Source organism: Micrasema longulum, unplaced genomic scaffold (genome assembly GCF_059751315.1).
Source record: "Micrasema longulum isolate JH-2025_06_02 unplaced genomic scaffold, ASM5975131v1 h1tg000488l, whole genome shotgun sequence".
NCBI classification, from domain to species: Eukaryota; Metazoa; Arthropoda; class Insecta; order Trichoptera; family Brachycentridae; genus Micrasema; species Micrasema longulum.
In genome coordinates this window covers 58,540-80,142 of record NW_028277685.1, presented here as the reverse complement: position 1 = coordinate 80,142, position 21,603 = coordinate 58,540, and the positions used below count along the sequence as shown (strand labels likewise).

The following is a 21,603-nucleotide window of genomic DNA, read 5'->3' as shown; positions in this document are numbered from 1 at the left end:
GTTTATGGTAAGCCAGTTCACCAATCATCAGAACTCACCGAAGAGAATTTATGATGTCACCCGCGGGGTAATTTCAAAATCACAGAACTTTAAAAAATTATAGAGAACAATTTATTTTTTAAACACCGAACTTCCTCATTACGAAAATAAGATCACGAATATATTATTTGCAAAAAGAGGAAATCAACTTCACTTTAGTCATTTACTTAAATAATATTAGGAATCATTAATCACGATTAGAAATTTTAGCCCTACGGAGAATTGGATACGAAAAATGAACGAAGTTGCGGAAAGCAGCTGGTTCACAATTTTGAAAAAATTATATATTCGTGTTATCGGGTGCAGTGAGGTCAATTCTATGTTCTGCTAAAAACAGCCAGACCGCTTTCAGACTGTAAAACTGTAATAATCACCTTCTGAAAATAGTTTCGATCACAAAAACGGCATTTCTCAATTTGCAGAAAATACCCACAGCACTAGAAAAATCTTATGGTCCCTACGTCCCTACATATAAAAATTACAAAGTACGAAAAATGTTTTTTTTTTGTTGAAAAGTTTTTTTTAAAAAAAAAGACAGGTATGTATATCTTTAATCCTAGTTACGGGGAACAAAAAAAAAATACAAAATGTTGCTAAGTTTGAGAAAAAAATGTTTTCTTTTTAAGTTAAAAATAAGAATCCAAAAAACATATTGAAAATAAGTATAGTTACATAAGAAATTACAACAGCGATGGAGGATACATTAAATAAGGGAATATGGAAGTCTAGGCATTTACAGGGCTTATGACCTGTCATTGGCTGGTTTAAGTGGCCACTTTACACACTGTGTAACATTCACCATTTTGCCTATGTTCGAACGTCCATATTTCTTCAATTCTTTCATTTGTTGATTTTAGTGAAGTTAAAGAGCTGTTAATCTTAATGACTCTCGTGGGGGGGAAATCCAGTATTTTGTCTACATTTGGACAAACTCAAATATTGTATAGTTGTACATTTTTGATACATCAACATCATAACATTAATCAGTGTTGTCAATTTCAAATTTAAATACTCGTCATTCAAACATGAATGGCAAGCGTTTTCCACCAAGGAAAATTGACAGGTGAAGTTCCGATGTCGAATTCGATTGTCAATGTCGAGTCTTTGGGCACTCGAGATAAAGTCGACTTGTTTTCAATCGATTTCATTCGTATGGGTGTTTAAAAATGCTGTCATTCATCAAATTACGGAAGTCGCATACGATTCTAAAGACAAATGAGTCCAGCATAAGGCCCCAGGGCCCTGAGTACAATGGCAAGTTAACATCATCTTCAATTTTATCTACAAAGTAAAATTAAGTTTTCTGGATGAAAAGCAGAATATGCATACAATTTTTTCTTCTTAACGTGTTCAATTATAAGTTACCGACGAAGATACTTTAAATGTGCATGCAAATATACTCATTTTCGTACACAAATACAGGTTTTTCTTTATCGACAGTTAACTCTGTTAACTCCCCACTGTAATGAATCCCGAATGTCGTAAGTACTTTTAAAAAAAAACTATTTCGTCCTCTCAAAACCATCATATTCTGTGTATAAGAAGATTCACAATAATATTATGAATATTAAAATATTCTATATTTCTTTAGTACTGTCGATGTCGCCTCAATTTCTATAGCGGCATATACAGAAATGGAAGAGGTAAAAATATGTCTAAGTAACATATTCGCCAACATTTTTACCATAATAATAGCCCGTTCAAATGTTTGGGAAATATTAGATGGAGTAGATACTTAAGGGATGATTGATCGAAGATTTTCTGAAATAAATATTTGAATTCTTTGTTTTGAATAATAATAATAATAATCATAGTTTACTAACAAAAATAACAATTACTTTATCTACTACATTCACACCTAGGTAAAAGATTTATCTGGATATATGTCATGAATTTAATTTTAGGACTATTTTAAGGTTACCGAATTGATCGTAAAAATCCGCACGAAACGATAAAGTTACATAGGGTGGTTTGATTTTCGTAGGCCGTAGATAATTTGTACACACATAGTAGATAATTTGTACACACATAGTTAAAAAATAACAAAATATAGGATACATATTAAATTTGTCAATTTTACACATATATTATATACAAATTAGCACATAACCTATGTATGTGGTAAACGTTTTATAATTTTATGGCGTTAGTATAAATAAATTTAAACAGATTAATTTTTGGTTTATTGGTAATTATTGTAATGTCACTAGTACCTTTTTCCTAGGTACAGTTTGCCACCACATACCATCAGAGGTGCTATCCTGAACCACTCTCGTGGCACGAAAAAACAGTTTTTCTCGTGTATTTTGTATGTAAATACACATTTACGCTCCTAACTTTTTTTTCTACTTAATAAATTGAAGATTTTAAAACCGCACGTAAATCGGTTCAGTAAATTCAGTCTATCGAGGACACACATACGAACATTACTTTTTATATATGTATGCAGATATATTCTATCCATTCTGTGCACATATTTAATATTAACAATTATTTCAGCAGAAAGTACATACCTGATGCTTTAACATCCATGGTGAAAACTTTGCAATTTAAAATTCAGGAAAACAGGACGAGCGTAGTCACTCCATCAACAATCCAAGCGCAACAATACTGCTGTTGGCCGTTTTCAAGATAACCTTATTTTGCAAGCATGCACAGATTGTTGTGACGCTTCAGAAAAAAATAAATTATGGTGCAATAATGCATAAGCACTGTTTATTATAAACGTTATAAGGGTACCTATTTGTGATTAGTTTGAAGACATTACCTAAGTCTATTTTTATCGTCATAAGTCACCTAATGTGCAATGTAGGAAATTTCAAAAACGAAGAGTATTATTTATATTACTATCGCGCATTGTTAAACTTTTTTGTTAAAATACCTTACATGTAGATATTTCTATTATGAAAATATTTTTTCTGTCATCTGTGTATTTTTTTCAAAAGCTTTTAACATGAAGCAAACGCGCGCAGAGCGCTTCAAACTATGTAAAATATTCCATACTAACTCGGCCACCTACTGTTTTCTAACATTTAAAAGTAACCAACAGATGGCACTAGTATCGCATTAGAATCAATAAACAATAAACGTCACAAGTCCGACGTGCACAGCAAATAATAAACTAAAAAATGTGAAAAAACCGCTTACTCTTCTAATAAAACGTACCGCACGAATGTTGAATCAAAAGGTCACAGCTATAAAGGTAAATAAAAACCCTTTAAATTTATAATGTGTTACAAATCCTTTCAAATAGTTATGTATTGTTTACATTCTGTTGTTTTTCTAATATTTTTATTTAAAAAAAATGAAGACGTATAGAGTGAGAAGCAATGTTCAACTACTGTGATTTGTAAAATTATGTTCAATCATCTAAGTGCTAAAATTAACTTATTTGGAATGGTGTCAATAACACAAAAACATTATCTTTTTAGGTTATGATAACATCCGCGAATTCGATTGAACATAGAAAATTTCTCGCTAAATTTTAAATATGTTGGGTTTTAAGATTTCAAGCTCCATTTATTTGTTTTTTATCTGATCGCAAAATTTGGTTTGTTTACGATTTCAGCCGCACTGTGCAAATTCGAGACGTTAAGATAACTTTTTATCGGCGTTCATGATAGTGATTGAATAATTCGCATTAGCATCATAATAGACAACTGCTAAATAGTTTGCAATATGCTAAACATTAGGCCTGCCGATAAGTTTCTAATTGGATTCCAAAATTCAAAAAATGCCTAAGTCCATTTTGTAGTTCTGAGATATTTCAAGTGTAAGTGTTTATTTTGTTCCTGAAATGTTAAATGACAGAATTTCGGAAAATTAAAAATGCGCATTGTAAAGTTTTTCTTCTTCTTTATTTTAAGATAAAAAAATACAAAATTGTTACATGTTTAGTTACGAAATTATTGCTTGTAAAAAAGTGGGCTTAAGTCTAAGGTCAGGACTAAGGGATTTTTTCTAAGAGAAAAAACTTTTGGACTAGGAGATTTTTAGGACCTAGGGATTTTTCGAAATTGAAATATTATTTTTTAAATCATTTTTCAAGTACAAAATTCGATATGGGTATTCTTTGATGAAAAAATAATTAGGTAAATGTATAGTTCACAAAATGCTCTACACGGCAGTGTTGCCAACTCAAAACCGATAAAATTGAACTTGGGCATCCAATTGCTAATGCAGTCAATGACATAAAATTAAACAGACTCGTTACTAGAGCGAAGAAAATGGCATTTCATTTCTTGGATGACATAGTTTGACACGGTTTAGTTTGTTGGAACGACAAACATTTTGTTTTTGTGTCTGACATTTAAAAGTTGAACCACTTACAATCATAATTTGTACCCCTAACACGCCAAACGTCGATAAACATGGCTACCCCGGAAACCGGAGCCTTTTGCAATCATGATCGCCCATGGTCGTCACAATAACATCGCTATAATGTATTTATTGCAAACACGTGGTCTCATAAACCTGTGACGTTGCAAAGCAGTTCATTTTTCGCTGTACAAATGCTTATTTTTATTTGATGTATCATTAAACGCAATTTATAAATTATGTTCCGAAAATGAGCGTTGTCGCTTGAACGCGTATTAGAGTAAAAAAGACGAACTGTCTATACCAGTTAAATACGAATTAAAAGCTGTATGTCGCGCCTTTTTACGCTGCTTCGCGTTTACTTACCATAACTTAGGTTGGATGAAACACAAGACGGGTGCTTCGTGCTGCTGACTGCTGTATCTAGTGTATATCAATATTTTTACCACGTGTAAGAAACCATTTTTTACATCCGATATCTTCATTGGACTGCAAATCTGAAAAAAACTGATATATCAATCGAATTTACGGAAAAAAATAACAATTATTTTTAAAATGTAAGTCTGCCGGCTAGTGTCGTATCCATGGTAATGAGATACCCAGAAAAACATATAAACGAATCAAATATGTATATCTTTTTCTTATATGAATGATTGCACGTGTATCGCGATATGCCAACTTTTTTTTTCTTCAAATTGTTAAGAGCAACGCAATGTTTGCTATATCTTAGTTCAATGAAGCTAGTATAGGTGTAAAGTGTTTATTTGCTATACATAAGTGCTAGATGCTTAGAATTTATACAAATAATTTAATAAACCAGTCAGTTTAAACTTTTTTTTTCGAAATACACTCACAACCGAACATTAATTTTATCATCATTTCCTTTCTGCATGTAATGGTGCGTGGGGCACAGCAATAGTACATCAATAAGTCTTATCGAGAACTCAGTCATTTAAAAGAGTATCAGTTTTTACATTCCTGATGGTTATCTCCAAAAGCGTCAGCACAGACTGTTTTACCTCCCAGCTTTCAAAATCAACTCCCTCTGGCTAAGCCGATTAGAAGAGCAGTCAGGTAGCTGAACATTGTCACTTTAGAGATAGACATCTTTCACATCAGTGAAATTATATTTAAGAGGCAAACACTCTTGGTATTGGAGAGTATTATACCTTAATAACGACGAGCCATTGCTCGGAGTTTCCTGGTTTGATATATTGTCCCAATATAACGGCTTAAATATTTTATGTTATTTGTAATGTTATTTTGGTAAAATAAATTAATTTCGATTTTAATCAATCGCAGCGTATCTAGATCATTGTTATCACATATAAGGTACGATGATCAGCCTTCCACTTCAAGTACCAGTCTAGGCTCAGCAAAATATTGCAGTGCAAAACCACTTTTAAAACCATCTACAATGCCAGAAATGGAGCCCAGGGTGCTATCTTGAACCACTCTCGTGGCACGAGAAAATGGTTTTTATCGTGTATTTTGTATGTAAATACACGAGATAGTACGGCCACGAGAGCGTTTGGAATACCAGCCCTGAGGTGCTATTCTGAATCTTCTCTACTCCCTAGAGAGTGATTCATTTGGGGATTTTTATTTTTTGCATTAGTTTACACTTTGCTTCATAAAATGACCACACTGATGATTAAACGTCAAAAGAAATGGTCAAAAACTGTTTAAAAAACAGAAAAAAACGACTACGATTTGTTCAATTCAACCTAATAAGTTGTTTTGGGTAATGCTTAAGGTCGCAATAATGTTCTAAATGAAAATCATCATGTTTGATTTTCACGTGTTCATATTTATCATCAGTGTGGCCAGATTTGAAGCAAAGTGTAAAACTGTAAACACATGCAAAAAATAAAAATTCCCAAATTGACCACTCTTTACCCCTAAAACCCCAGTTGAGATGATTCAGAATACCACCCCTGGAACTTAATAATGGTATGCGAACGCGCCAGCTCGTTTTTTAATGCAGTGCCTATTTAACATTAATAATAATAATAATTCCCTTTCCGCACCTAATGGTGCATAGGGCACTGCATTAGTACACCAATCGCAGTGTATCTTGATAATTTTTGTTACATGAAAATAAGATGTAAGATCAGTATTACGTTTCAGATACCAGTCCACGGACTATGAAATATTCTAGTGTAAAAACACCCTTTTAAATAAATATTTCCTGTCAACCATGTCGGGAATCGAACCCGAGACCTCTTGCGTGGTAGGCAAACGCGCTGACCACTGAACTACGAGACTGACGATTTAGCATTAGCAATAGCATTTCATGCAGTTATCTAATTAATTGCGCATGTTAATGAAAGTCAATAAAAATAGCAATCATTCCACACTAGTTCTTGGTAACTTTGGAATGTTTCAACACATAAATTCGATTGTACATTCATTGTATTATGCATTGTAAAATGTAAATGTCAGAATTGTCAGTCGAAAACAATTCTGGTCGGCTGGCGGTCGCCTTTCACCAACTCCGCTCCACAGGCCAGCTGTCAAATTCAATTGGCAATTTCGCGCATGTGTAGAAAGTTCGAAATTCAAAATAACTTTTTTGATTTTGTTTTTTAGCTGTTGAGTGCAACAAGCCACCCGAGATGACATCTAACGAAGTACTGCTGGGAGGAATTGAGGGGTATGTGGTTAACATTTATTGCCTTTTATAATTCAGTGACAATTTCAATTAAAACTTGTTTATGTCAACATTCCACGTTCCTGTTTATTGAAGGATAAATTACTATTTTTTTCAATGTTTTCATTATTAAAACCGGAAATCATCGCACATTATAATCAAAGTGATACAGTTTTACATGAATTAATTTTAATCGCGTTTTGCCACACACATGAAATTCATTTTATTTTTATATTTTTTGTGAAATTTACAGATTTAAAAAAAATATATATTTAAAGCATTAACTTTGTGGTCAAGCATTTAACTAAATGTTATTAAATTTTTGTATGTAACCACTTACCGACTTTTCTATGTCTACCGGTTTCGAGACGTACCCGTCTCTTCGTCAGGACACCACTTAAACCAACATGCAAAACCCACTTCAAAAACACCTTCACCATAGTTGTTGCACAAAAATATAAAACCAACACGACATGCATTTTAATAAGCACATGCAGTGATTAGGACAAACATGCACTAATTTCTTTATGAAAATATTATATATGGTTTGAGAAATAGTTGAAAAAATGTGGAGGGGATGGAGGGAGGGGGTGAGCTCAATAGGTCTTGTACAATGAGTTTTGAGATTTTGTTATTTTCCTCATTGGTAATCTTATCTTTTTTTATCCCTTGTTTCGTATGTATGACATTGTTGGTTAAATTTTATTATTGCTTTTATTTTATTCATCCCCTTTTTTATTTTATTCATAAAAATTGCTACATTATATTTAATTTACTGCTTTACTGTGAGCAAGTCAATTTCTTTGTACTAATTCTTCCTACATTAGACTAGATATTTCTCGATTGTTTTATATATAAGAACACTGCTCTTTATATATATTACATTTCGTAATCTTCACATAAATGTTTTTTTTGTCACATATTAAGAATGTGTTTTGAAATTCAAATATCTATCCAAGTAAATCCCGGGATACTTTATTTCGTCCACAGAATTTATATTTAAATTGTCAATATTAATATTGTATCCCTGGGGTATATTTTTTCTCCCAATATTTATATCTTGTTTTAAATTTGAATGAAGCGAGAATCGGTATGAGATTGTATTTCAATTTCACATTTAGTCAGGTGAGGATATAACATTTCTAAGCTATTGATTGAGATCTGAACAATCTACTGGAAGCATTTTTTGCGCAATTTTTACATTTGAATGACTTAACAAGGACATTATCATCTGCGAATTGAAAACATTTAGAGAAAAAAATGCTTTTCTATTCAATTACAATACATTAACTAATGGAGAAATAATTGAAAAGATTGATAGTTATATATACTTAGGACATGAAATAAAGCTCGGCAAAGATAATCAAGAGGTAGAAATAGAAAGAAGGCGAGGTTTAGCATGGGCCGCCTTTGGTAAGCTCTCATTTATCCTAAAATCTCCGAAGTATTCACATAACTTAAAGAAGAAACTGTTTGATGCTTGTGTTCTCCCTGTACTGACATATGGCTGTGAAACTTTTGTGTTCACGAAAAAAAATTTTCACAAATTATCAGTGACACAGAGAGCCATGGAAAGGAGAATGCTGGGTATTTCGTTGAGAGACAGAAAAACCAATACATGGATTAGAGCGAGAACAAAGATCACCGATGTGGTCCATAGGGCTGCCAACCAGAAATGGAGCTGGGCTGGTCATATAGCCAGAATCACAGACTCTAGATGGACCAAAAAAGTCTTGGAATGGCAATAGAAGTGTCGGCAGGCCTCAGTCGAGGTGGTCTGATGACATAAGACGAGTTGCAGGAAGTGGTTGGATGCGGTTGGCTCAGGATAGGGAAATATGGAGACTAAAGGGGGAGGCCTATGTTCAACATTGGACAAGAGACGGCTGATGATAATGATGATGATGATGAACTAATGAATCGGTCCGAAGACTGATCCTTGAGCAGTTCCCATTGACAAAACTCTGTTCCGCAACTTTTACTTTCATTTTACGATTTTTTAGGTAATTTTTAATAATTTTACTACACCTTCCCATTATTTTATGAGTTGTTCGTGGTTTGGCGTGTCGAAGGCTTTTGAAAAGTCTATTATTTGTACAAAAACATACTTTTTATCGTCAAGCTCCCCGTTTATATAATTTGAAAATCTGAATAGTAATAAATTTAAAGCCTAGTACTATTTTTTCCTGGAACCCAAATTGATTTGTACATCAAATATTATTTCTTAAAAAAATACTTAACAACATTTTATTTATTAATGTGTTTCAGTCATTTTTTTTTCTTTTCGTCACAAACCCAGTACGATTTTTTTTGCAAATTTATCAAATTGAATCCTGGTCATGGTATTATAATAGATAAGTAGAAACCTTGGTACTTGTTTATGATTGAATTCCAAATCTAAAAATAATTCACATTAAAATATTTCATTAAAGTAGGTACCTATAAAGGGACTTGTTTATGGTTAAATTTCAAAACGTTTAATAATTAATTTTCAAATATGGAATTCTTTTTGCATATGTCAAACTCAACTCTTCTCACCAACAGGGGTGCACTTCATTTATAAATGTGATTTTCAAAAATGTATTTAATGTCAGTTAACATTATTATTAGTGTCATTTTAGTATTACCAAAAATCCAGTAAAAAGAAATAAATGGGAAGAAATCATAAGGAATGTAAGGAAAGAATCTGATTGGGATCTATAAAAAGCGAATGTTGTTTGTAAACATTCAAAAAAATACTTTCTTTAAACACAAAAAAAACAACATCCTTCCATTTTTTAATATCTACGAACACGCGCAGCGCAAAGATCTACATTTCGCTAAAAACCTCACTAAAATCGGTTAAGTCGTTTAGGAGGAGCTCAGTGACATCACACGTACAAAGAATGTACACTAAATACAAATAGTTATATTATAAGTACACATTTCTAAGATAAAAGCGTTCTGAAAGTCAGGATCACTTTGTGTACCTTTTGCGTATAATTTTGCTAGTATAAAATATTTCAGTCTAAAGTTTGTGACTACATTTTACTCGTAAACTGAAGTCGGTGGTAATATTTGTAAATACTGCACAACATTCCGGTCTAGACTGAAATGTAACATTGCAGGGGTCGGTAACATTTTAAGTGTACATTCATAGGAGCTTACAAAGCTTTAAAAATAGTTTTGTAAAAGAGAAATCTGCGTTTTTATCGTTTACCCATGCGCATATTAAAGTTTTGGGATCATTTAATTTTAGTCATAAATAACCGTGTCAGAAAACGGGAAATATGTGTGACATAGCGCGGTTAGAACCTCGTACCTCCTGATTCAGAGTCTGCGACACCAGCCACGGGACTGCAACCAGGACCGGACCTAAAAAAAACAGACACTTGCTTACAAGGGAAGAGAGAGTATTTTTTAATTTTTTTTTATCATATTATATTATATACACAAAATTATAATTTATACAAAGTTGCTTTGACCATCTCACTAGGGTTATTTACCCCGTTCTAAGGCAGTGAAAAAATATACAAAAACAGTATTTAATATAAAGAAACTGTTATAAAGATAGTGAACAAAGTGAAAAACAAAGTAAAAAAAAGACTAAAAACATGGTAAACAATGAAGTAAAAACATAGTAAAAATGTAGTAAAAAATTAAGCAAAAACATAGTAAAAACAAATTAATAAATGTAGTGTAAACATAGTAAAAAATGTACTGAAAACATAGTAAAAAACATTAAAAATATATTTAAATATATTTAAATATATATATAAATATTTTAAAACTCAGTAAAATGCGAAGTAAAAACAGAATACATAGTAAGAAACATATTTAAAGTCATAGTAAAAAATAAATGTATTTGTATAAGCATATTTAAAAAATTTAGGAAAATACTGAGTAGAAAGAGAAAAAAATGCCCGTATTAATTTACAAACTTGTATATTCCAGTCCCTTTTTAGTAAGTTACGACTTAGAACCGGCACAACTCGTCTCGAAAGTCGAAAGTTATTAAGTGTATTTTTATGGAATTTTTTTGTCAAATAATCTGTTGGGAAGAAAATATTTAGTGATGAGGGACCATTTGACCAATTTTTTATCTTATTATTGACCACCAACTGTTTGGCGGTGATATAAATTATGATAAGGTTTTGTAGCAACAATTCACTGACAGTATATACTTGGAATGCCATATTAAACAGACTCTATTTACTCGGCAATAGTCATTCCCACGAATCGGATAGAACAAACTTTTTCACCTTTTTTAAAGATGGTGGTTGGTAATTAAACCTTTAGTATAATTATTATATAAAACAGTACTTTATGATTTTCTTGTTATACCACTCCTTAAAAATATTTTATTATTTAATTGGATTTTAACATTTATTTTTAAATTTTACTGAATGTATCATAATTTTTAGATTTCATTTTTGCATGTATGTTTTTTTTTATTTTACTACGGAGGCAGCCAAATGTATAATATGGTTAAGGACTTTCTAAATGTTGAGGATATTTACTCAGTGAAAACCAAATGCCGCCTATATAACGTCTGCATAACACCTATTAATTCTCCTCTACGGATGCGAATCGTGGCCCCGCACTAGGGCCCAAAACAGCAAATTTCTGAGTTTTGAGAATAGGTGTCTCAGAAGAATCTTAGGTGTGCGGTGGTTTGACTTTGTAGGGAATGAAGTAATAAGAGAACGGACGCAGGAAACTCCGGTGACAACTGTCATCAAGCGGAGGCGATACAGTTGGCTTGGCCATGTGGTGCGGATGCCTCCCGAGAGCCTTAACCAGGCTTGCCTACTTTACAAGGCATCAGGCTCTCGACATCCTGGACGTCCACTGCTGGCTGTTCGTCGACAGTTCGTGTCAGAACTACGGGACGCGAACTTGGCTTGGGAAGATGCACAGGAGCTGGCAGCCGACAGAGATGCTTAGAGGGTATTTGTGGACACCGCATGCTCCAACTGGGAGCGGAAATGGAATGATGATGATGATGTGTTGAGTGGCGTCAGTCCGTCACTCAGAGTAATAATTCGCTCTTGCTTAAAGAGACGTTCTTTCGCTCTATTGCATAGAACAAAAGCGTTCCCAGTTTTTGGTTTGGTTTTTAGTTTAACAAAAAACGTGGAACGGATGGTTTCGATTTGCACTTGCGATTCTCGACCTGAGTACCTACGGCCGTTTTATTGCTGTAAACTGTAGCTTAATTCATGGTTGATAACCATAGAATGGTTTTTGTCCGTATGGACAACTCTATTTTCCAGTGGCGTATTATTACTGTAAGGTCCCATACCAAGAACAAAAATTATGTTGCTTTTAATTGACAAATATCTCCTTATTGTTTTTATGTATATTTTATTTTTACTTTATATGTTTATTCATTTTCATATATTTTATTTTTCTTATTAATACTAGTATTAACACGTATCTTTAATTTTCTAATTATAAATGGTATATTCTGTAATTTATTTTTGTTCTTTAATTTTTAATTACTAACGATATATTTTCAAATTTATGCTTCAATTTTTATTATTATCGGTATGTTTTCCAATTTATAATTTTGTTTAATTTCTTTATTACTAATGTTATATTTTATAATTTGTATTTATGCTTCAATTTTTATTATTATCGGTATGTTTTCTATTTTATAATAATTATGTCTCATTTCTTTATTATTGATGGCTTATTTTCTAATTTATTTTTATGATTCAATTTTTATTATTATTACTTGCATGTTTTCTAATGTATATTTATATTGATTTTTTCCAATGTTATTATTATTCTTTGAATTTATTAAGCATCATACAATGAAATAATTTTTAAAAAACACATGTAAAAAATAAGGTCCTTCCTAAACACAGGAATTTCCTAGCTAGTCGGGACCTGAAACAAAGAAACTCTGTACATTTTAAAACTGTGAAATAAATAAGTTGAATAGTAAAAATTTTATAGGTACCTGTAGAAATGAACCGACAGTACAAAACACCCAGATTTTTCGTAAATATGAATTAAAAATATATCCGCAAATGGTTCAATCAAAAGGTTTTGCACTTCTGCAGTGTTATCAAACCGGTTAACTCTCTACGGAAGTGTTTTACCCATGTTATTTTTTATTATTTTGTTTGATAATAATTAAATTCTAAACTATACCTACGCTGGGCCGTGTCGAGATTCAAGTTACCTGGCCGGGATCAGGTATGCCGGTACTTCCACACTCCTACAGCGCCGGCTGATCATACGCGTTAGTCCAGTAAATGTCTCCAATTAATGTACACCCATCAACCGCATTCCTGATTAATATAGTACGCGTGACGTGGAAAGCGGTAACTCACTTTGTTGATTAATGGTCATTTCAACAGAGGTCGAGAGCCTCCTTGAGAGGGGCTTACAGAAATCTAGACATTTGCATGCAGTGACCGACCGAAGTTTCGGTCAATAAAACGAGTTTCGGCCAAAAAAAAATTCGGCCGAAACTTCTGCTCATCACCCGCGCTCGGGATGTATCGGATTACGTTCGATTGTACTCGGGTCCTCTGGTGCATCTTATGGCTAACCGCGTAACCCGTGATTTGTTGACTATAGTTAGCAGTTTTAAGATCTTTCATATTTATATTTTTTTAATTTCTTAATCTATGTATGTAAAAGGCAGTATTTATTTATTCATTTATTTATGCTTTATTAAGTAAGTTCATAACATATTAAGAACTAATATAAACTTTTAAATAATATTACAATTTTTTTATCAAAATTTCTCAATAACATATTTTTTCAAATTAATTTTAAATATTCAATTTATTTCTATTTCCTTTATTTCTTCAGGTAACTCATTGTACTGCTTCAATCTCTTATACAATGAGCTTTAAGATTCTGTTTTTTTCCTCATTGGTAATCTTATCTTTTTTTACCCCTTGTTTCATATGTATGACATTGTTGGTTAAATTTTATTATTGTTTTTATTTTATTCACCCCCTTAATTATTTTATCTATAAAAATTGCCACATTATATTTAATTTGTTGCTTTACTGTGAGCAAGCCAATTTTTTGTGCATTCTTTCTACATTAGAATATATATTTCTTTTGAGTAATATCCTCATGGACTCCTCGTGTGTCCTCGATGGACTAAATAACTACTTGACGGTTTTCAGCGAAATGTAGATCTTTGCCATGAGCATATTAATAGCTATTAGAATCCTCAATTTATTAAGGAGAAAAAAGTTAGGAGCGTTTATATTTTTTTCATCCATCCACAAAAAAAATAGAATGATTTTATTTTTTATTATTTGAAAAAAGTTTTATTTTTGAATATTTACAAAAAACATTCGTTATTTATGGATCGCAATCGGGTTCTTTGCTTAAATTCCTTATAATTTCTACGCAGTTATTTATTTTTAATTGAGTTTCAGAAACGATAAAATAATATTATCTTACATTTAATACATTTTTCAAAATCGCATTCCCATGTACAGTGCACCCCTGTTGGTTGGAAGATCAGAGTTGGACAATTGCAAAAAGAATTATATACCTGAAAATTCATTATTTTGTATTTTGGAGTTCAAACATAAAAAAGTACGTACTCAAATTCAATATTTGAAAATGAATTATTTTATGTTTTGGAATTCAAACATATAAAAGTACCTACGTAAATTCAATATTTGAAAATGAATTATTTTAAGTTCTGGAATTCAATCATAAACAAGTACTTAGATACAACAAGTACACTAAATACAATAATAATTGACATTAAACTTTCGATTGTGTTAATTTAATCCATATGCGAGTATGTACTCAGATCTAGCAATAGCAAAGCATTGCCGGGTTCAGCTCTTGGTTAATAAGTTAAAGTTCTTGTAGCGTACATTGAAGAACTGTTGCATAACGTAACAACAAACAGAAAGCACTAAAAAAATAAACAAATTTTCTCATAAAATTTGTGCCTTTTATTTCATTGCGTATTTTATTTAAAACTTATTTTAATGAACTCGTAAGGTGTAGTTATGAAAACGCCTAATTTTTGGCGTTTTGAAGTGATTTTTAACTTATAACTTATTTAAATAAGTTTCGACTACGGTTTTGGCCGAAAAGAGCTAAAGGTTTATTGATCTCGATGAGATTCTACCAAATTATTCCCCCTACTAGGAGATTCCTTAAAATATGTTAAAATATATATACTTCTTCTTGGAACTATCTTTGTTGTAATATATGTATATTTCAATGTAATACTTTGTTTAAAATAAAGAATCAACAAAATGTATCGACTGTCTTGGGATATTACATACTTTCTCACGGCGTAACGTACACTTATTTATACCTCACACTAAAACTAGGCAATAATGATTCATCTAAAAGTTTTTTATGGGTAACTCAAAATGTCAAAAATGTAGTTACTGCTTTGTTCGTATGAATTGCATTAATCCGATGCTTGGTTATTTATCTCATTAAGCTTCCTACACTTGTTTAAACGCATGTTTAAAAAAAATAAAAAATCATTAAGTGTATTCCCGGCTTATACATAATAATACATTTTTTTATTTAAACTAAGCGAAAGGTTATTAAATAAAAATAGTTAATTGATTTAATATATAAAAAGTAAGATCAAAACAACATATGTTACATATTGTATACAACATCATATAAGATAATATGTTTGCTTCGAGTCAAAACATTAATTTTACATTTTTATTATTAATTATTCCCTTTCCGCACCTAATGGTGCATAGGGCACTGCATTGGTAAATCATCCGCAGCGTATCTTGATCATTTTTGTTACATGAAGGTAAGATGATCAGTCAGGGTCTAATATTCTAGTGTATCTTCATTTATTTTATTTTCATTTATTTATTTACGTACTGTAGTGTGAAAACACCATTTTTAATAAAATATTTATCGGGAATCGAACCCGCGACCTCTTGTATAGTAGAAAAAGGCGCTGATCGTTACATCACGAGGCGAACAAATCTACAAATATCTTAAATTCTTTTTTTATTATTGTTACATATTCCTGTGAAATTACGAGTTTTTTTCACTCTCAATTGCAAGATAAATAATTTAATTATGAATTTTATTGTGTTTTTTTTATGCCTGGCCTTTAAAGACCGAGCTTCGAACCCCGCCCCATCACAAACTGTTTCCCTTTTCTAACACGATTATTTACGACTAAATTGTTATTTATTTTATATTGAATTTGAAATAAATAATATCATCTAATATATGCGTTTTTGTGTATGACTTATTCCATGTTTCATTTGAAAATACATACACCGATTATTTTATATGATTCATCTCATATTTCATTCGAAATACATCATATCATTAAATTTGTGTATTTTCGGGTATGATTTATTTTATATTCAATTTGAAAAAAATCATATTATCATTAAATCTGTGTAATCCCTAAGATTCATTTTATATTAAATTAAAAAACAAACGTATTATTTAATATGTAGTATCTACGATTTATTCCACGTTTAATTTGTAATAATATATGTCGTGTGTTAGATTTATTTCTTATTTCAAATCAATTATATCATTAAATCGGTGTAGGATGTATTATTTATTTTTATATTAAAATGAAAATAAATCACATAATTTATGTAGGGGTGTTAGAAGCAAACTTAGAAACCTCCATTGAAGGAGTTACTGAGATATTTGCTAAAAACTTGGAAAAAATAATTGTGAGTTTTCTAATTTTGCTTCACTAACTCAACGGAGAATGCTTAGTTTGCGGTGTCAAATAGTATAATTGAAATCTGTTTTTGCAGGATTTAGAGACGGTTTTGAATTACGCTATTGTTTAGGTAGGTAAGTTCTTATGTTTGGTTTATTTTGGCATCAATAACTAATTTTCCGTTTTTGGTGAAGATTGCTAAGTTTGCTTCTCATACCCTTTTGTATATTGTCTCTAATTTTTTTCTCACTGAATGTAAAATAAATCATTTCTTTAAATCTTTAAATCCACATTACATTTAAAAAAAAAAAAAAAAAAAAAATGTATCCTTATATTACATATTCAATTTAAAATAAATCATATCATTATATATTATCTCTCTTATCACCTTATCAACGATTTAATCCACATTCAATTAAAAATAATTCATATCATTAAATATATGTATAATGTATTACGTATTTTTGCAATAGTTAAAAAGCCCAGAGATAATAAAATACAAGCTTTGCTGGACAGTATTCAAATTCCTTTCAAGGAGTATCTAATACAAAAAAGTGAAAATTAAACTATAATTATTATGGCGACTGCTTTTCTTGACATTTGGCTTGCCAACCTCCGGCTAAATGCAATAAATAGCATGATAAATAATAAATAAATAAAAATAGCAGTTTTGGAATATTTTCCATATTTACGCCGGTTAAATTCAAATATGTGCTTGCGCAGCAGGATTATACGTCGCGAAACGTAAATATTTTGACATTTAATATTAGGTGTTTACGGATGTTGCATTGTGATCGCGAATACGATAAACAACCACGGTGAGAAATTGTTACCACGTCGATAGTTATTTGTGATTGAGCTACTGATCTAAACTAAAATCTCACTTCTTTCGCTTATCACACCCTCAGTTTTAAATCAGAAAATATAATATGTAACTTTAGCTTAGTTAGAGTGTATCTTTACTTACGAAATTGTAAAGCGCCCTTGAGGTGATTTTTCACAAAAATGCCGCTATTTTTTTTTATTCTTAAATTTCATAAAAATTACATGTTTTTATAAAATTCTAAACATATCTACTTTTACACATCTAGTAAATGTTATCACTGTAACTCTCCAAAAAAAAAGACTAACTCTTGTGCTTGGAGAGTGACTTACACTGTTTTTGTTGTTTATTTATAACAGTTTATATAATTTTAAATAAAAACTTATATAATTTAAAAAATATATAAAACAATAATACATTCATACTAATTAAAATTTAATGTTGTTTTTACACGAGTTCAATAAATTTCTCTAAAGAAATTAACTTTAAATTTATTTATTGATATGTTATTTTTAATAGTTTTTAGTTCATTAGGAAGATTATTATAATTTTTTACACCTTTGAAGACAAAGCTATTTTGACCATTTAATTCAGCCAAATATTATTATTCTCTTTCAACAATTTATTTCGCATTCAATTTATTTACTTGCATAGATCAAACCCGATACAGAATACCTAGAAGTAGAAGCATTATTATTTTTATCCGCTCTCCCAGTTAAGTACAAGTCCGATAAACATTGTTCGTTGTTTGTTTGTTCGCACTCATTTCCCTTCGCGACAAAGGACGTTTGTGACGTCATCGTCCGTTATCAGCGGCGAAGCCTCCCGCGATCAGCAAGCCCACCGTAATGTGAGAAAATGGTCACATGTGTTCACAAGTTTTCCTAGGAAAAGCCGACATATCACGACATTTTTGGGCGTGTTCGCGGGCCGGACTGTGCAAAAAAAACAATCACCATTATTTATTTATTTTATTTATTTATTCATATTTTTCGCTTACAAACTATAATTAATAATAAAAATAATGTGACTTCACTGGGGTTTCCCGTGCCGAGGACACTTAACAATTAAGTTTTTTGAAATTAAATTTGAGAATAAACAAAGAAGACTAACTTAAAAAACAAACATAATTAACAAATATTCAGACAGTTTTAAAAACAAGGTATTTATGTACATCTATATTATCAATATTACAAAACACACAATGAAAATAACAAAAACCTAACATAAGCTATACAGTTGTGGAGCAGTTGATTCAGTATTGGTATGGGCGAATGAGACAATCCATTTTACTTCTACCTAGCTCCACTATCTATTAGCATCGTCTTCAATTCCGCAGTTATGTTTGTATACAGGGTGTTCTTTAAACCCTGTCACATCCGAAACCACGATGATCAGTATGAGCAAGAAGACATAATGGCACATTAAAATAAATTTTTAGAACGAATATTTTTAAAAAAATAAAATATTTAAAAAACAAATGGTTGCTAACTTCTGCAGGGAAGAAACGAGGAGGGGGGAGAGGAAATTCCGACACACCATTAACCGCGCGGCCGCGCCCCCCTCGCTTCTCCCCTACATAAGTGAGCAACCATTTGTTTTTTTTATATTTAATTTTTGTAAATTTTATTAGTTCTAAAAATTTATTTTAATGTGCCAATATGTCTTCTTGCTCATACTGATCATCGTGGTTTCGGATGTGACAGGGTTTAAAGAACACCCTGTATAGTGCATAAGGCACTGTATTAGTACACCAATCTCAGCGGGTCTTGGACATCTTTTATAGATTTATTTTGCAATTTTTCAAGGTTGGCAGAATTTTAAAATGCTGTAAGAGACGAAATGTAATTTAACACTTTGTGCTTTTCCATGTCAAATAATTAAACCTACGTTCTACACTGTAACTTTTAAGAATGAATAAAGATGCAGTAGATAAAATAAAACAATCGGGGGTGCTATTCTGAACCACTCTCGTGGCACGAGAAATCAGTTTTTCTCGTGTATTTTGTATGTAAACACACGAGATAATACGGCCACGAGAGCGTTTGGAATACCAGCCCAGGTCCGTATTACAATGGAAGTTACTATTATCTTTAATCTTATCTACAAAGTATTAAGTTTTCTCTATGAAAAATAGAATTTGTATGAATTGTTTATCTAAACATGTTCAATTACAGGTTTACCGACGAAGATACTTTGAATTTTGCTATAAATATACACATTTTCGTACATAAATATCGATTTTACTTTAGACCGATGATATGATAGCGTTTATAATCGCGGCCCAGGGCCCGTATCACAATGAGAAGTTAACCCTTCTCTTACTGTTCCAAAAACATCCGCGCGTTACGGTGCTGTATAGTCATTAAAAATGAGAGATTTTAAATCGTAAAAATGAAATATTCATAAGCAATTGCTTCAATTATTTATAGTTGAAGTCAAAAGTGATCATATTTTTTCATATAATTACTAAAAGCATGAAAAAACCAATAGCTCATGCACGCAGTGCGGGCGAAAGAACACACACTTTGGTAAACTTTTATTGTATAGGTGTTTCAATCCGATTTTAATCGGGAAGGGAAAGTTAACAAGTATCTGTAATTTATCTACAAAGTAAAATTAAGTTTTCTGTGTGAAAAATGGAATATATTTACTTTTTTTTTCTAAACATGTTAAATTACAGGTTACCGACGAAGATACTTTGAATTTTGTTAAAAATACAAATATGCGTTCAGAATCGCGCTGCTGGGATTGGTTTGCAGCGAACACTCGCATCTCTTTCTCTATTAATACCGGTCATCGGCGGTTCTTTAAATTGGCCATAATTAAATTAATTCAAATCGGCGGGGCTATTTATTTATTTACTTATATATACGCCTAATGGGCATTGTTAAGGACATATTTATACATAGAAAATTATTATAAAGGAAAGTAGAAAGACACAATGGTATAAAGTAGACTTGGTGGGAGTGGAAGCGGGAGAGGGGTGTTTATAATTGAATTTGATTCAGTGATCGTTTGAAATAAGACAACTTGTTATCAAAGAAATCAAGACTGGTATGTTTGTTGGCAGACCTAAGAATTCTGGGCATCCCTATGCCCTGAATAAAAACCATAGTTAGTTCTATGGTTATCGGTATGAAAGAGTAAGTTTTGTCTGAAGTTTCTAGTTGGGATATTTAATATTTTTGGGCTCAGTAGTTTAGGCGCATCAAAGAGTGAGTTGATAATTGAAAATAGGACTAAAAAGTCGGATTTATTTCGACGGTCTTAAAGAGAAGATATATTTGAGCTAGTTTCTAACTCATTGTACATATATTGGTATATGGATAACCCCAACCTCCAGCCTATCTTTCTTAAAAATCGATGTTGAACTGATGTGAACATCATAATATGGAGAGCAGATAACAGAGGAATACTCTAAGTGCGGGCGAACTAGGGAACAAAAGAGAGTTTTAAGGGTATTGATAGTTTTAAAGTCAGATGTTCTTCTGTTAATAAATCCAAGGAGTTTTAAGGATACCTAAATCTCGTATACTAGACACAGATGATATTTCATCGTTCAGTGAGTAGTCGTATATGATTGGATTTTCCAGACGAAAAAATCTCATAACCTTGCATTTAGTTAAGTTGAGATGTAGATTATTGGACGAGCACCAGGTGCTAAAAGACAGTAAATCAGATTGTAATAGTGAACAATCAGAAGGGGTGTCAATCTGTTTGAAAATCTTAGTGTCGTCAGCAAACAGCCAAATTGATGAAGTAAGAAAAACATTTTTTAGATCATTGATGAATAGATTGAATAGCAAAGGAGCAAGGTGAGCACCCTGTGGTACACCTGAAGATATATTAAATTTAAAGTGACAAGCCATAGATAAATACGTTTTCGTAAGTGCTGCCACTCTTTCATTCGCTTTATAATAAAATTCTCAGAAGTTTTTCAAGAATACCAATTTGTCAAAGCAATCGAGATGACCACTCGACTGTTTTTGAGTGAGGGACAAAATGTCCAGATTTTGTCTTGGAAGTGTCTTCCCATGCCTTTATGCCGTAGGCGTAGGTGGCTATTGGTCTAACACATGTTTTGTATTTAAATTTATTTCAACATAGAGGGAA

At 31.7% G+C, this 21,603-nt stretch overlaps 1 protein-coding gene across 2 annotated transcripts in view; it reads left to right on the top strand.

The window, feature by feature from the left end:
* Positions 1 to 3,107: 3,107 nt before the first annotated feature.
* The window catches only part of Nagk (N-acetylglucosamine kinase), a 37,514-nt gene continuing 19,018 nt past the window's right edge, over positions 3,108 to 21,603 (top strand). Inside the window, exons 1-2 of one of the 2 annotated variants that reach the window (XM_088227131.1) lie at positions 3,108 to 3,241; positions 6,949 to 7,012. In XM_088227131.1, the coding sequence (XP_088083257.1) occupies positions 6,975 to 7,012 (38 nt within the window). In that variant the 5' untranslated portion in view covers positions 3,108 to 3,241; positions 6,949 to 6,974. Of the gene's footprint in view, positions 3,242 to 6,776; positions 7,013 to 21,603 lie in introns of those variants that run through there. The other variant, XM_088227130.1, reaches the window with a different exon arrangement.